This window comes from Ananas comosus, linkage group 24, assembly GCF_001540865.1.
Source record: "Ananas comosus cultivar F153 linkage group 24, ASM154086v1, whole genome shotgun sequence".
Classification (NCBI taxonomy): domain Eukaryota; kingdom Viridiplantae; phylum Streptophyta; class Magnoliopsida; order Poales; family Bromeliaceae; genus Ananas; species Ananas comosus.
In genome coordinates this window covers 6,662,522-6,677,925 of record NC_033644.1, presented here as the reverse complement: position 1 = coordinate 6,677,925, position 15,404 = coordinate 6,662,522, and the positions used below count along the sequence as shown (strand labels likewise).

At 35.3% G+C, this 15,404-nt stretch overlaps 1 protein-coding gene across 1 annotated transcript; it reads left to right on the top strand.

Annotated features, from left to right (window-relative positions):
* LOC109728694 (plant UBX domain-containing protein 8) lies at positions 1,594-14,883 on the top strand. Its single transcript, XM_020259171.1, has 11 exons — positions 1,594-1,869; positions 4,177-4,238; positions 4,380-4,941; positions 6,001-6,084; positions 6,162-6,274; positions 9,032-9,248; positions 9,933-10,118; positions 10,206-10,370; positions 12,819-12,962; positions 13,044-13,100; positions 14,455-14,883. Exons 1-11 carry the CDS (start codon positions 1,786-1,788, stop codon positions 14,560-14,562), a joined length of 1,782 nt encoding a protein of 593 aa, XP_020114760.1. The 5' UTR covers positions 1,594-1,785; the 3' UTR covers positions 14,563-14,883.

Below are 15,404 nucleotides of genomic sequence, written 5' to 3'. Positions count from 1 at the left end.
AACTAATAAAAAATGGACAAAAAAAAAAGATCAAGCAAGTGTGGTGATATTCTCAATCGTTACTAAATCTTTCTTAAGTAATTGTTTTGATCTCTTGAAGTCACGAAGAAATTCTAGAAAATAACTCTAGAATTATAATCTTAAAACACCCACTTAACTCTCTTTCTCAAGCTCCCAAAATATGGACACTATATTTGGTAATAGGAGAACAAGGGATTAAATTTATTTATCCTAATTATTCTGCCAAACAAAAAGTATAATTTGATCGGAATATTTTAACCCGGTCAAAATGAGTTATTCCAAGTTTTCATGGAATAACCCGTTAATTTAATTTCCCCTCACCTCTCGAATAGGGATTAAATTCGGGGAATTGCAGGGGTAGAGATAAAAATTAGGTTTTCTCGAAATCCGAGCTACTTTACTCTCCTCTCCACCAACTCACCTACCCATTCTTCTCCATCTTCGTCTTGTTCCCTTGAAATATTCTTCTACCTCAAATTCCTCTTAACTCTGTCCTTTCACCTAATTCCTTCTCTTCTTCTCAGTTCTCTTCACTTTTCAATGCCGCCAATTTTTTTCTCTTTCATATTAACTCCATATTCAACCTAACCTTGCTCTGGAGCTCAAAACTAGCATTAACTATGTTGGAATGAACTAAATCTGCCTCCCATCCTCATCAATTGGTAGCCGATCCGCGCCTCCCTGTGTAGATCTTTAACAAATTTAACCGATCCTGATGTGTTTTTATAGTATTTACTACTGTATGTTTTAGTTATGTAAATTAAATTATTGTCCTATTACTTACATAGAATTCTATAATTATGTATAGTATTCCTGATTCTTTCTTAATCATGTTCATTATTTGTTAATTATACAAATATTTTAAATATATTATAAATCATGGGAGATACACATAAGGGTAAACTTGTCATTTCAAAATAAGTTTTGTATAGAAAATGTTATTATTCCGTATTAGAATTTATGTATATTGAATACAGTGATTATATTTTGATTAATATATAAATTTCATTAATTTTTATAAGGGTTTTTTTTTTTTGTATTTAGCCTCTTCAAAACTTTTCTTTTACAAATAATCCTAACAAATTTATATTTGCATAAATAAACTTTTCCTTGCTACGCAAATGCCTAGGTGGCGTTTTTAAGTTCAACATAGTGATTCAATTACTATGTTTAAATATAATGATTGGATCACTGTATTTTTTTATATTTTTTATTGCTCATAATTTAAAAAAGAGAAATTCGAATATGGATATGAATACGGTGATTAAAACACAATAATTAAATTATCGTGTTTAACTTAAAAATACGAATGTAATGTTCTCGTGGCAAGAAAATGACTATATATATAAATATAAATTTACTAGAATTATTTTTATATATATATATATATATTTTTTTTTGATGAGCCTAATAAATATAAAAAAAGGCCCTCTAATTAAATATTTCTCTTAGTGTGTATCTGCAATGTACATATAGTAGACTTGGATCTCAAGTTAAAAAACGGATGTTTACTACCCTTTCTCCCCTGTGGAAGCTTGTGGAGAGGTGCAAAAAAGGGCCAAAAAAAAAAAAAAAGGAAAAAAAAAGAGGACTCTACTACACTCCTCTTTAGATTCCTCTCTCTCTCTCTCATTCTCTTTCTCTCTCTTCTGTCTCTTCGTTGCTCGTTTGTTCTCCTTCGCACGTCTCGGCGCTCGTTATCTTCCCCACAGAGACGAAACCCTAGCGCGCCCCTTCGCGGAGCATCGGATCGAGCTCGGGACAATGGCGAGGCCGCCGCAGGACGCGATCGAGACGTTCATGAGCATCACCGGGGCCTCCGAGCCCGTCGCGCTGCGTAAGCTCGAGGTAAAGCGCGAAATCCGATTAATGATCCCTGATTTCGGGACTTAGGGTTTCTGTTTCCCTCTTCGAGAATCGGTGGGTGTATGTGTGTTTAGTGCTTGTTGATTCGGCGTGGCGGAGGTAGTTGTGGATCGAAATTTGTTGCTTTTGGCTGATTCGCTCGTAGGGTTGTGTGGAGATGAGGTTTCTGATGCCAAAAATGGGTTGTTGTTGACTTTAGGGTCTCTTGGACATAAATCCTGTATTAATGAAGTAGCAAATTGATATTTTTTAGGAGGGAAATTGTTGATGAAAAATTGGTCCCTTTGAGTTCTCTTATCCATGCTGAATTTAGTTATTGGATTACTGCTAGCATTTCTTGATACAGTAGATAGATGATTGGTTGCTCTATAACATTGTAAGAGAATTATTTATTTTGTGGATTTATTCTTAAGATCATTAGTGAAACTTTCAACTGGTTTATCTTCTTTTGATCACTCTCTTGTGAGTTTTGGGTGAGCCGCATGTGCATCTGTTCTAGTCCAGTGACTGGAGCAGATGAATAGTTGGAAACAAAGAAGAAAAGTTAGTTCACGGTTCACATCTCTCATTGTTTCTCTTTGTTGTTTTGTTGTTTTATTGTTTTGTTTTTTGTTTTTCCCTGTTTTATGCAGTTGAAGGCGCCTAGGAATGCCTTACTTGATTTTGCTATTGTTGATTGCTCGCTAAATTCTATTTTCACTATCTTCATGATTTTCTGTTGACGAAGGAAAAAAGAAAAAAAAGGAGGAAAGAGTAGCGGTTACTTCTATTTTTTGTAATACTTGTTTATTTATTTTTCTGGAGAAAGAAGATTTGCAGACAAACCGAACAATATAATACATCCCTACTCACCTTCAAACGCATAGAAATAAAAGATATAAGCAATGCTAAGCACACCCTTATTTTTTTTCAAAACTAGTTTCTTTTTTGTGATAGTTGTATTTGCAATTTTGCATCAGTTCTTTGTAGTTATACTTATATAATTTTAAAAGGGTAAATTGTGCTAGTAGTCCCTGAACTTCAGCTCAAGTTTCATTGTAGTCCTCAGACTTTTAAATTTGATATTCGAGAAACTAAACTTTCAGCATGCTTCATTTGAGAGTCTGAATTTTCAACAATGTGAACTTTCAACAATGTTTTATTTTTGTCTGACCTTGGAGTAAAAGTTGTTGTTTGCACATAGTTCATCTATATTTCCGTACACCATGAATTCGTCTATTGTTTATACATCTAAGACTTTCACTTCAATGGTCAAATTTCTAGGTAGAAAAAGGGATTGTAACTACTCTATAGGTGGCAGGGTGGAATATGAGATGGCATAAAGAGTCAATAAATGTGTGGTACTTAAATGTATAGATGCATTAGATGTAGGCAATACTTTGACCTTAATGGTAAATATGTGTAGGGACAAAAATGAAAATCTCTCATTAATTTAGGGTACCTGACGTTGAACTTGGAAGTTTGAGGAAACATTTGTCTTTTGGAGTCTAACTGGTGCAATTTACCAAAAGGACAACATCTTATCTTCTCCTTCCCATCGTGCATAGCTAGTCGTAAATCAATCCCTCTTACATAAGAGTGCTTATACTATGATAGGAGAAAATGGGTTGTTTTAGCTGCTTGATGGACTATTACTTGGAAAATTGGATTGCTTGATGCCTGTTGAGAATGTAGTTTTTCACACCACAATTCTCAAAAGTGGCGGTAGTAATGTCACCCAAGAAAGGCTGACAATTAGCAATCCTAATGGTAAAAGCTACCATTATGCCTTGCCTTCTACTGTGAAATAATATTTGAACCAATCATGAAGGTATTTGTGCAGAATGAAGGCAAAGTTGTCATTACATCAGCCCAATTATCTTGTTAGTTATACTACTTACTTCTATAATAGGTTGTATTATAGCAGATAACACGGCCTGGATGGTACATGCTACACATTCAGCTAACATTAAATGTTATCTTACAATTTCAAACATTTTTGCACTCTGCCTGTCGACCTTGCTGAAGTGTGCAATGCAAGGCTGTTTCTTGCTGTTTTAAGTGAATTTGATTAGTGTAAAATAATATCAGATATGGTAGACAGTCTTGCAAATATGCACCTTTGTTTATAATCTGCTTTCAATTCTTTTGCTACTAGTTCATACGTTTTTCCTTCTGTTGCAATTGTTTTTTCTCATATTTTATTCTTAGTTCTTAAGCTTGTGGTTATTGATGGTTTGCTGGGTTTTAAAGATGGGGATGCTATTCTTTTTCACTTTCTAAAATGACTTATACATAATTTTTACTCAGGAACATGGTGGTGACCTGAATGAAGCTGTCAATGCACACTTCAATGAAGGAGATAGGACTACGTAAGGGTTCTATTGCTTCATTGCTTTTCCTCCATGAAGTTATATTTTGAGCTTTACCAGAGAAATGCAATCCTTTTACCCTTATTACTATCATTTTTTTTGAAAATTGTAACCGGAAAGTATTACGATTTCGATGATCAGCTCACAGCAAACATTGCTTCCTGCCCGCCACGATGATTTCATGGAAATAGAAGATCCAGTAGATGATGTACTTGGAAGACCTCCTTTATTGCCTGCTGCTCAAAATTTGGACCCATTTTCGCTCCTAGATTCAAATTTTCGTCGTAGTTTCTTTGATGGCGGTTTTCCTTCTAGTATTTCTAATCCGAGCCCACGGGTTTCGCATCCAAGGGAGGTTAGAGAGATACCCATTGAGTTCAAAGATAACAAAACCCAAGCAGAGACTTCTGGTCATGGACCAACTATTGAGGATGTCACTGGAAATGAACCTTCACATGGTCCAGAAATTCGTGGGACTGTCATCATTGATGATGATGAAGAAGATGATGATGAACCACTAGCTCGTGCTGCTCATGACGCTAATGTTTCTAGTTTTGGAAAACATGCTGGATCAAGTGCTTCTCCAGTGGTTGATGTGGCTGACTACAGTAATGATATAGAAGAGGAAATGATTCGAGCTGCGATTGAGGCTTCCAAAAGAGATGCTGAGGGCCAGTCAAATCAGCAGATTGATGTTCCGGATGTAAGCTATTTGTTCACGGGTCATTTTTGCCCTCTTTATCATTCTTTTGGAGATATTAAAATATATACTCCTGCGAAAGTAGTTGTTTATATTTATTTATTTAAACATAAATATGTTCTGCAAAATCTCAGTTTCTCACTTATATGCCTGTGTACTTACAATACTTGTCCTTCTATTAAAATCTCTTCTAACACAAAACTAACTTCCCCTATAAATTGGATAACTCTCTTAACTTTAGATATGAGCATTCTCGTAAAAAACTGCAATTTTGATTGGCTTATATGAAATTCAGATTTTGCAGAGGCTACATATCTACATAGATGAATTATCAAGTATATATGTATATATATATATATGTATATATATATATATGTATATACATATATATATATATATATATACATATGTACATATACATATGTACATATACATATATATATAGAGTGTTGAGCTCGAATGCTATCAGTAGTAAACGGGCTCTGTTGCTACCCATTTGTTTTCGATGATGGAACCTCCAGATCGACGATCGGCACCGTTGAATATGATCTATACCACTTGAAGCATCTAGAAACTAAATTTCATGTTTTTTCGATATTATTCTCTTGTCCATCGAGTGGACAAAAATGAATAGTTGAAAATGAATATCCTTTAAAAAGTGATGATTGAAGTCTTGTAATCAAGATCAAGAGTATACATCTTGTTTTTAATATTTTAAAGAATTTTCTAACCAAAAATCAATTGATTTGGATATTTTTATGCTGTTAAATGAGAAAGCGTCTCTCACATTGACCATTAAAATTACAAATTTTGAAACCCTTTGATCATTAGGCCAATAACGTCGAAAAGATTTGAAATTTGGTTCATAGATACTTCAAGTGGTATAGATCATGGTCAATAGTGTTGATCATCGATTTGTAGGCTCCATCATCGAAAACATATGGGTGGCAACGGAGCTCGTTTGCTACTAACAGCATTCCAGCTCAACTCTCTCTCTCTATATATATATTAAACCCTCCCTTGTCTTCTAATAGCCATCTTTTTTGACCTGATTATTGGTAGGATATAACCGGTCCCCTGCTTGAGCGTAAGACCCCTGCCATGGATGATGCTGACCTTGCACGAGCAGTTTCTTTGTCCTTAGAGGTTCACTTTGTACTTGATTTTCCATATGAAGTTATTCTCTCTTTATTTGTTTTTTATGGTTGTAATATGATCTGTAGTTTGCGGAGCAAGAAAGAGCATTGCGTCAACAGGAAATGCAGTTTGGTTTTCAGTCTTCTGGTTCTGACAAGGAAATGGAAGATGAAGGAAGAAGCATTGCTGAAAATGGAAGGTAGATATCCCTGATTATTTCCCATTGCAATTTTGAAGGTAGAAACTTGCATTAGAGGTTTTCATGTGATTATAGTGTAGTTCAGTGTTGTTCTCCTCTTAATACTTTTAGGTGAAATTGCTGGCTATAGCTGTTGAAATGAAGACACATTTGGTTTAGTATTATTATCCTGTTGTCGACTTATTTTTCTGCCACAAGATAATCTAATCTACCATCTAGTTAATTTTGCATTTCATTTCAGATTATGGAGTAGTTTTGACTTGTACTGATAAAGGGTAATTGAAACCATAACAATTCTATCAGTAAGTGAAGAAAGGCCATTAATATGCTAGAAACAATTTCAGATCGAGGTATGCAAGGAAATGGAACAGAATAATTAAAATAGAGTATCCTAAATATTGATGTCTTTGCATCTTCTATCGACATTTTTCTCCATATCCCCTCATCATACATGTTTTCAGATTAATGATGACTACTCAGAGCTCTGTCTGGAGTTCTCTGTACTCCACGAAAGTACGTAGCATCTACATTAAACCTTTCTAGCATGAAAGCAAAGTGGTTCACTTATGCACTATGTAAAGAAGCCTTATCATCAGCTTGTTTTACTATTAAAGTTCCATTGTATGTATAAGCTTTCATATGTTGCAACATTATACATAAACCTTCATATGTTGCAACATTATACATCACTATTATTCTTAGGTGTTCATTAATATGTGCTTGGTTTCCATTTTTAAGTACCCCATTGATATGGAGAATCTGATTAATTGATCAGTTGGCTGATCTATTCCTATCCCAAAGCAATGCTAGAAGTGCTTCTTTTAGTTCTGATTTTTCCTCTTTTACTTATTTTTTTTATCTGTTTTCTCTTTTACCTCGAAGTTTAAAGTGTTTTGCTGTTGCATAACTTTTGAAGTAATCATCAGTTGTTAGTTAATCTTCTCATTTCTCTCCATCTTGTGCTCCACATACTTTATCCAAAATATATCCGTTTTCCTTGTCCCTAGAACTTAGCCATCTCTTTGTATATTGAATTGGACTTTTATCAAACTTTTACTTTGATTAATTTCTCTTTAAATATAACTTGTTTGACCCCTTTCAACTTCTAAAACTTGATGGAGGCAGTATGGAATATTAATTGATGAATCTTTTCATCAGTCTACATTTTTGTTCGTATGGTAAAAGTGTAGCTGGCCATTTTACATAGAAGATGTTGAGACTTGAGAGTGACTAGCAAGAAAGTCGAATTATTGAGTATAAGGATTGAAGTGCAGCCTTGTGCTGTACGGCATGGGACGGCACGTAATGTGCCCCCTTCTATGGGGGGGGGGTCTTAGACCCCCCTCCGTGCTGCAGAATGCGGGACCGTGTCGCACGAGATAGCAGCACAGCGATGCGTGCCACGGCACAATGCTGTGCCGGCACTGTGCTCTTTTTTTTTGCTTTTTTTTTTTTTGCCTTTTGTTTTTTTTTCCTTTTTGTTTTGTTTTTTAGGTACCAGAAGCATTCTGGGTACCTTACACCTTCCAAAGACATTGTAATCGAAGATTTACTTGCTAGACAAGTCAAAAAAATTATAATTTATTTTTTTTTGTTTATCAATATAGGGCAAATTTTTAATTTATATATTCGATTCATACCGCGGGGGCGAAAGCACCCCCCTCGGATGTCAGTGGTGGGCTACGGGCTCGGGCCTATCGGCCCAAACCCTTCGCTTCCACTACAGACATTCATTTTTTCTTCACAAATTATTTTATCAAAATTTATCACACCGTGAAACTTTTGCCAAATTAGGGGAACAAAATCAAACTCAATAAACAAATTTTGAGGCACATCAAACATAAAATTTTATTTTTACTTTAGAAGATTAAAAATACTAATAAAATTAAGAGTTAAATTAAATCAATTGATACTTAAATATATTTAGTTTATTTGTCATATAATTTATCGCTTAATTTTTTTGATAGATCTACTAATTTTTTGAAAAAATTAATTAAAAAATATTTTTTTCAAATAATTTTTAAAATAATTTTAAAAATTATTTTTTTGTATTTTATAAAAGAAAGACTGTAATATGGTCAAAAGAAAAAAGAAAAAAAAAAGATTTCTTTGTATTTTAAAAATTCCCTGTAAAAATTTCATTTTGTATCAGGTATAATTATACTTTACGTACAAAAAAGTTTATAAGTATGTTAATTGATGAGTATAGTAAGTTATACATAGCAAATATTCATAATTATTTGATTAAATCTTTCAAAATAACATTATAAGAACTTATTGGAATAAAAAAAAATTGAAATAAGTCCGTGTTAAATTGTGCCAGTAGGAGGTTATGAGTATTCATCGGCACGCAAGCGTACTATGTGTTAGCACGGAAGCGTGCCGGTGCCGTACCGTGCAAGGCAGACAGCGGCACGCCCCCGTGCCACGGCACTTTAAACCTTGATTGAATAATCAAGACCCAAATTGACTTAGAGCTAGGATCCAATTGATATGACAATCATACTTGGTTAAAGTTGTATTCCTACTTTGCTAATGGTAGTATCCAATTGCCTTATTGCTGTTTAGCTGGTAATTTTGATCTGTTATGCTTGGATATCAAGCTCACGATTCGTGATAAAACATTATAGGAAGATATTAACAATTGGCACTGCATCCAATTCCCCTTCTTCATTAGGGAGTCTACGAATAGCTTTCTAGACATCGCGAGCAAATTATAAAGTATGAATTGCTAACACAAGTACTTTCTTGTTGGAGGCAAAGATCAGAGGAAGGAAACATCATGTCTGTCCAAGATGATACTGAAGACATGGAAGAACAACCTTTAGTGAGGCATCGTTCACGGCGTGTGTCTCCTGGAAATGCAGAATCAACAGAATCTGGACCAATGGTGCATAGCCCTCCATCAAGTCTTCCGCTGCATAATATTCAAGACAATCGTCAGTATAATGGAGATGGTTTCCCATCAGAGGAGGTATGGAACCATATTACATTGTGCTCTTGTTTTCTAAAGATACAATTGTAAAGACCTTACCTAAAACAATAGTGCAAATTTGAAATTGGTACCTGAACTTTAAACATTTTAGTTTTGGTATCTAACATTATTGTATCTTTGATTTTACTACCTCTTCATCTAAAGTTAACATTGTTTCAAACCTTTTTGATTATTCTGTAATCTAATGGAGTATTGTAATATTTTACTGAATATAGCTTTTTCGGTAGAAGAGCTTTCTGACAATACTAAATGGAACTTTCTGAAAGCAAAAGATGACTGGGTATTAAATTAAAATTTAATCAACCGTTCATGCACCCATTCCAAAGTGGCACTGTAGTTCAGGTCAGGTCTCTATGCTTCTGCCTCGAGGGAATCATGGATGAGCTGCCTCTTCTCTGAACTTCTTGAGCAGCTTATGTGTTTGGACAACCTCTTGAGCAGCTCCTGAGGCAAAAGCAGAAGCTCCATTTTCAAGGTTTTGCTTCTGCTGCAGCAGGAAGCTATCTGGGGTACTTTTAATAAGAAAACTGATAGTGATTTTTGAACAATTTTACTTAAACAACAATTCTGCTGAAGATCCAGTTGGGTCAAAATGCCCCAAGAACCAATGCATCTCTCTAATATGTTTGCTTACTGATCCTTTTTTTTTTTGTTTTAAATAAGTGGGGTGGCATATCTTCCGAAGAACACGATGAAGCTGTCATGCTTGAGGCTGCAATGTTTGGTGGAATTCCTGAAGGAACGCCATATCAGTTTTCATACCCACGTCAAAACTCAGCTCTGCATCCTCCGATACCTCGCCCTCCATCACCCTCACTAACAGCACAACGCTTGTTAAGAGAGCAGCAGGTTACAATGTGTTTTTACTAAATATAGCTGTTATGATTTTTTTCCTCCCAAGAGACTAATAGTGGTGTATCCCCCTTCCTTTTTCAGGATGATGAGTATCTTGCATCACTACTGGCGGATCAAGAAAAGGAATTGAAAGCCAAGCAAGAGGCTGAACGTCGTCAATTAGAAGAAGCTGCTGCAAGAAAAGCTGCTCTTGAAAAGGAAAGACAAGAAGAGGAGGAAGCTCGCAGGAAACAACTTGAGGAAGAGGTAATTTTAATGACTGGAGATGTAGGATCACTTTAATTCAGGCAGAAAATTGATTTGTCTCATAAAGTTCCCCTTGAATTTGAGCTTATTGCTTCGTTTAGTTGTAGATGAATATGTATAATATTTCATGTTGAGCTCTAAATTTTGAAGTTGGATATAAGGTTCCCTTTAATCAGAATGCTCTACAGAATATGAATCTGAATATACCTTCACTCTCAAAGAAAAAGAGAAGACCTTAGAAAGTGATAGGCAATTCTGGATATACATTTTCACACGGCTTGAATATCACCTTTTAATTAATTAAAATAAGGATGAGAAGACTCATGTTATATTTACACTTCTTGGAGTAGGTATATATTAGAAGCAAGGATTTAAGCGTCCATCGGCCTGGGGCGTATCCACCGTGCCGTATCGTGCCAACAAAATATTGGTACGATATAGTCCCCGTGTCGATGACGCAGCTCAAAACCCTTTCTTTTTTTTTTAATTAGTAAGTAATTTTTTCAATAAAGTTCAAAAGATTTAATAAAGATACATAATAAGAAATTAGAATATTTTGTGGCTAAAGAAAATAAAGATTTCGTCCCATGATGTGTCAGTACACGTATTTTTGTGACCGACACGTATCGGCACGATTCGGTACGCACTGTACCAGCAAGTTTTCGGCATGACCCCGGACCATGGCACTTAAATCCTTGATTAGAAGCTTCTACTAGTATTATTTTATGAAGGTGCGACAGAATTAGTTTTAGCATTTCAAGTATTTCCATGTATCTGCTGGCAATACAAGGATTTGGTGATAATCTAGTTTCATTTTAAAATATCATGAACTCTTGATGATTTCCTTTTAGCTAATTGATCAGCATGTTAAAAGCTCATGAATAATGTATCAATCAATTACAAGGCAAATGTTTGAAAGAAGCATTTTCTTTTCTCTGTTTTTTGAGTGTCTTCTATGGAGACACAATATGTAACGATCTAGCGCACTAGTACTAGTAACCTTTTGTCACTGGCCGAAAGTGCTGAAGCCTTAGTTATTGGTCCTAATGTGCTAGCCATATATAAGGCTTTCACACACTCTCGCGTTATCTGATGTGGGACTATTGGGGTATCACAATCTTCTACCCTCTTAGGCCTTAAAAGTCCTCGTTAGGCCCAATCACACACATAATTCAGGATTGCCAGGCAATGTGAGGCCTACCCACACTTTTGGTTGGCAATTTTGGCTCTGATACTAGATGTAATGATCCAACCCGCTAGTACAAGTAACTTGTTGGGCCCCTATGTTGCACAGATACGGATACGGGGATATGGATACGACACGATACGGATACGGTGATACGGCAATTTCTAAAACTTCTAGGATACGATACGCGGGATATACTTAAATAAAATATTATTTTAAATATATTTAAATGTATGTTGATTATATGTAATGATATATTGAGAACAATTAGAATATCTAGACTATATTAAGGAATATATTCTACATATGTTCATAAAAAAAGATAATCAATCATATAAAATAATAATTCAAAAAGTATCAAACCAACTATCATTCAACTTGATCAAATGATAACAATAAATATATGGTCGCACAAACTAGATAATTAGCCATTCAATATATATGTCTGATTTATTAGTTCTATTATGAAAATAGTAATAAAAAAATATGCTAACAATTTAATAGAGAAGGAAAAAAAAAATCATATTTTCTATAGCCTTTGTTGCTTAATACTAGGTTGACAAATTAGATGGAAGAGAGTAAATACTGTATGAAGATAGAACGAGAGGGAGCACCTTCTACCATTCGAGAACAAAAAAATAGATGAAATGACAAATTGAACATATATTGGTATTTTTCTCACTCTTTTCCTTCTTTCCAATAGGTTTGGACGTGAGCTTTTAAAAAAATTTTAAGTTTCAATCATTTTAGACCAAAAAAGAACCTGGCCGTGTCCCCCCCGTATCCCCCCGTATTCCTCACGTATTTGAGTCGTATCCGATATTTTTTTATTTTTTAAAAATGCCGGATACTTCATTCCCGTATCGGGCGCGTATCGGGCGCGTATCGGTATCCGATACGTATCCGATACGGATACGGCATGAAATTTGAAGTATCCGTGCTTCATAGTTGGGCCCAAATCACTAGCTCAAAATGCTTAAGCACAATTTACTTAGTACTAATGTGCTAGCCAATTATAAAGCTCTCATACTCTACCATGTTATCAGATATGGGACTATTAGGGTGTCACCCCATACTTGTCATTGAAAGCGCCCTTACTCTTACCAGTGTCTTGTGAATTGAATCCGAGAAAATCGGTAGTGTTATTCATTCTATTCTAGAGATGTTGCATATCTTATGCATAGAGCAAGTTAGATGTGCACTTTATACGTCATGCCAGATGAGTGACGCTGGTTATTTTTGTAACATGCCGTGGAGAACAGGAATATGAGAGGAAACTTGCAGCAAAGGAAGCTTCGCTTCCCCAGGAACCTTCATCAGATGATGAGAGTGCTGTGACGCTTTTAGTCCGTATGCCTGATGGCAGTCGCCGCGGACGTCGTTTTCTAAAGTCTGACAAGCTTCAGGTAGTTCTTTCTAATGGTTTCATTAATTACTCATAAATAACATTCCATGTTATGTGATCTCACTGGTAGCTTTTGTTGCAGTTTCTTTTTGATTTCATAGATATTGGAAGAGTTGTGAAGCCTGGAACCTATCGATTGGTAACTTCTCCTTCTTTCTTCTCTCCTTTCTCAAAAACCTGCTAGAAGCTTTGTGCAGTTGCATGCAAGTAAAAAGCAAATAAGAAGGAAAATGGATTAGTAGCGGATGTACGAGAGGACAGTGATTAGATGATGACATAAAATAGTAAATCTAATGGAATCTAAAGGGATTGAGATAGTTGTGATCTGATTCTTTTGATTTGGATCTGGAAATAAAGAGGAGATTTATATATGAATAAGGGTGCTAAATGTGTAGGAGAAAGAATTACTTGATGAGAGAGAATTTCAGAGGGCAAAAATAGGAAGTTGTTCCAAAATGCGTTTTCGTGTAGTAGTTTTATGAGATGCCATTACTCTTTTCAAAATTTGTGTTATCATGATTTAGTATGTTGGTCCTATGTTGATTGGGTTACGGATGTAATCGAGGAGGAATGACCTCTTATAGTTAGAGAGAGCATTTGATTTGGAGGGAAACTCAGACATTTCTATAGTGTAAAGATCATCATGTATATCTGATGGATTCATTATCTGTAATTTAAGAGATCTTTTGCTTTAAAGATCATTTGCTTATGCACCTGGGGTGTCAAGAAAAGAACTGGATGGTACTAAGTTGTACAATACAATGTTCTGCTGAAATCTATGGTTTGTAGGTATAGAATTTTTTATGAAGTTCTGCTGTAAGGGTTTCAGCTAGCTTATATTTTGACACATGTGACTTTTTAGTTTAGGGGATCCCTTATGTTTTGTGACACTAAAGCTATATGCGACTTGATGCATGAGAAAGAGACCAATACATATCACGACTTTTCTTCTTGGGGACAGTTTGAAAAAGGGCCTTGTAGCATATGGCATTTTTCAGATTGGTGCCCTATGGTTCTTTTGTATCATTTAGGTGGGCCTGGGTAGCTATTCTGGTCTTCCACAAGGACCTTTCCATCAGTCTCATCAAACTTGGGGTTTGATTTCTATTTTGATCTGCACAAACAGGCTTGAGTTATGTTTGCAAAAGGTTTTGATCTAAACTTGACCAAAAACCTGTTTGATTTCGGGTTTGTGTCAAAGTTTAGACCAAAATCAATCTGAACACAATTAAAATCTCATCAAAACCCAAAATGTAATCCGGGCAGGACCCTTTTTATAGTTTAGCCTTTTTTTAATTTCTAAATAGTTTACTTAATAAATCAAAATCAAGGGACTGGGTCATCTCTTTGAATGATGTAACAATAACTTTGAACCATCAAATCTTTCGGGCAGAAAAGAAATAAAATCATATTCAGTGATTCGCCTTTTGTAATTTTCTGCAATGCTACACTGCAATTCCAGTATTCAGGGTACTCATGTTTGAATCTTACAGGTGAGGCCGTACCCTAGGCGGGCTTTTGCGGATGGAGAAAGCGAACTGTCGCTGAGTGATCTTGGCCTTACTAGCAAACAGGAAGCATTGTTCCTAGAATTGATTTAGAAAACTAATCTGAACACAAACCTATAAGATGACATGCAGGTATATGGTTTAAAACAGAAATGCACTTTTGGGCTTAAAAGCAGTTCGTAGTGGAAAACTTCTACACAAAAAAAAGAAAAAAGAAAAAAAATATCCTTCTTCCGTGATTGTGACTGCTGTTTTTAGATTTGATTCTATGACTGTATTGAGTTGCATCTAGCACATGTATGTGTATATATGAAGATCTGCAGTGGAGTCAAAACATGGTTTTTCTTTCCAAAAGTTGAATAAAGAAAAACTATAGAAGCCCTCAGTTAGATGTGTGATGAGATTATTATGTTACCGTCCTGTTTGTGATGTTGAAGATATTGGAGCAATTTATGGTTGCTTCAGCTTCATGTCAGGTGCCTGATCATCCTGGCTTTTGAATTGGTTATTCCATTCCCTGTAGCAGCTCTCAATCATGTGGCAAAATATTGTTGGAGCTTTGGCTGTTGTAGAATGTTGGTGGGAGTGTTTTCTGGTTCGGGAGTAGCTACAGTTTGAAGCGTTTGATTTGCGTAGTGGCACAAAGAATGGGTATTCTTTGTGCCACTATACTCAAACAGGTGCTTCAGTCGAAGACCAGATCGAATCAAGTTGAGCGTACCCTTTGGTATCGTTTGGTTCGGAGATAAGTAAAAAGTTGCTATTCCAGGATAGGTATAAATTGAGGTATAAGCGGGGATTAGATTAATTTTGCGTTTGGATGAAAATTGGATTATTTCTCAGAATAAAAAAAATAACGTTTGGTTAGGCAAGATGGAATAAGAAAGATAACGAATTTTTATAAATAAAAAATAATGATATTATTCTCTTATTAT

Coding starts and splice junctions, on each gene's coding strand:
- LOC109728694 (XM_020259171.1), top strand. CDS start 1,786: ATGGCGAGGCCGCCGCAGGACGCGATCGAGACGTTCATGAGCATCACC. Junction 6,085..6,161: donor CAGTTTCTTTGTCCTTAGAG/GTTCACTTTGTA, acceptor TATGATCTGTAG/TTTGCGGAGCAAGAAAGAGC. Junction 6,275..9,031: donor AGCATTGCTGAAAATGGAAG/GTAGATATCCCT, acceptor TTCTTGTTGGAG/GCAAAGATCAGAGGAAGGAA.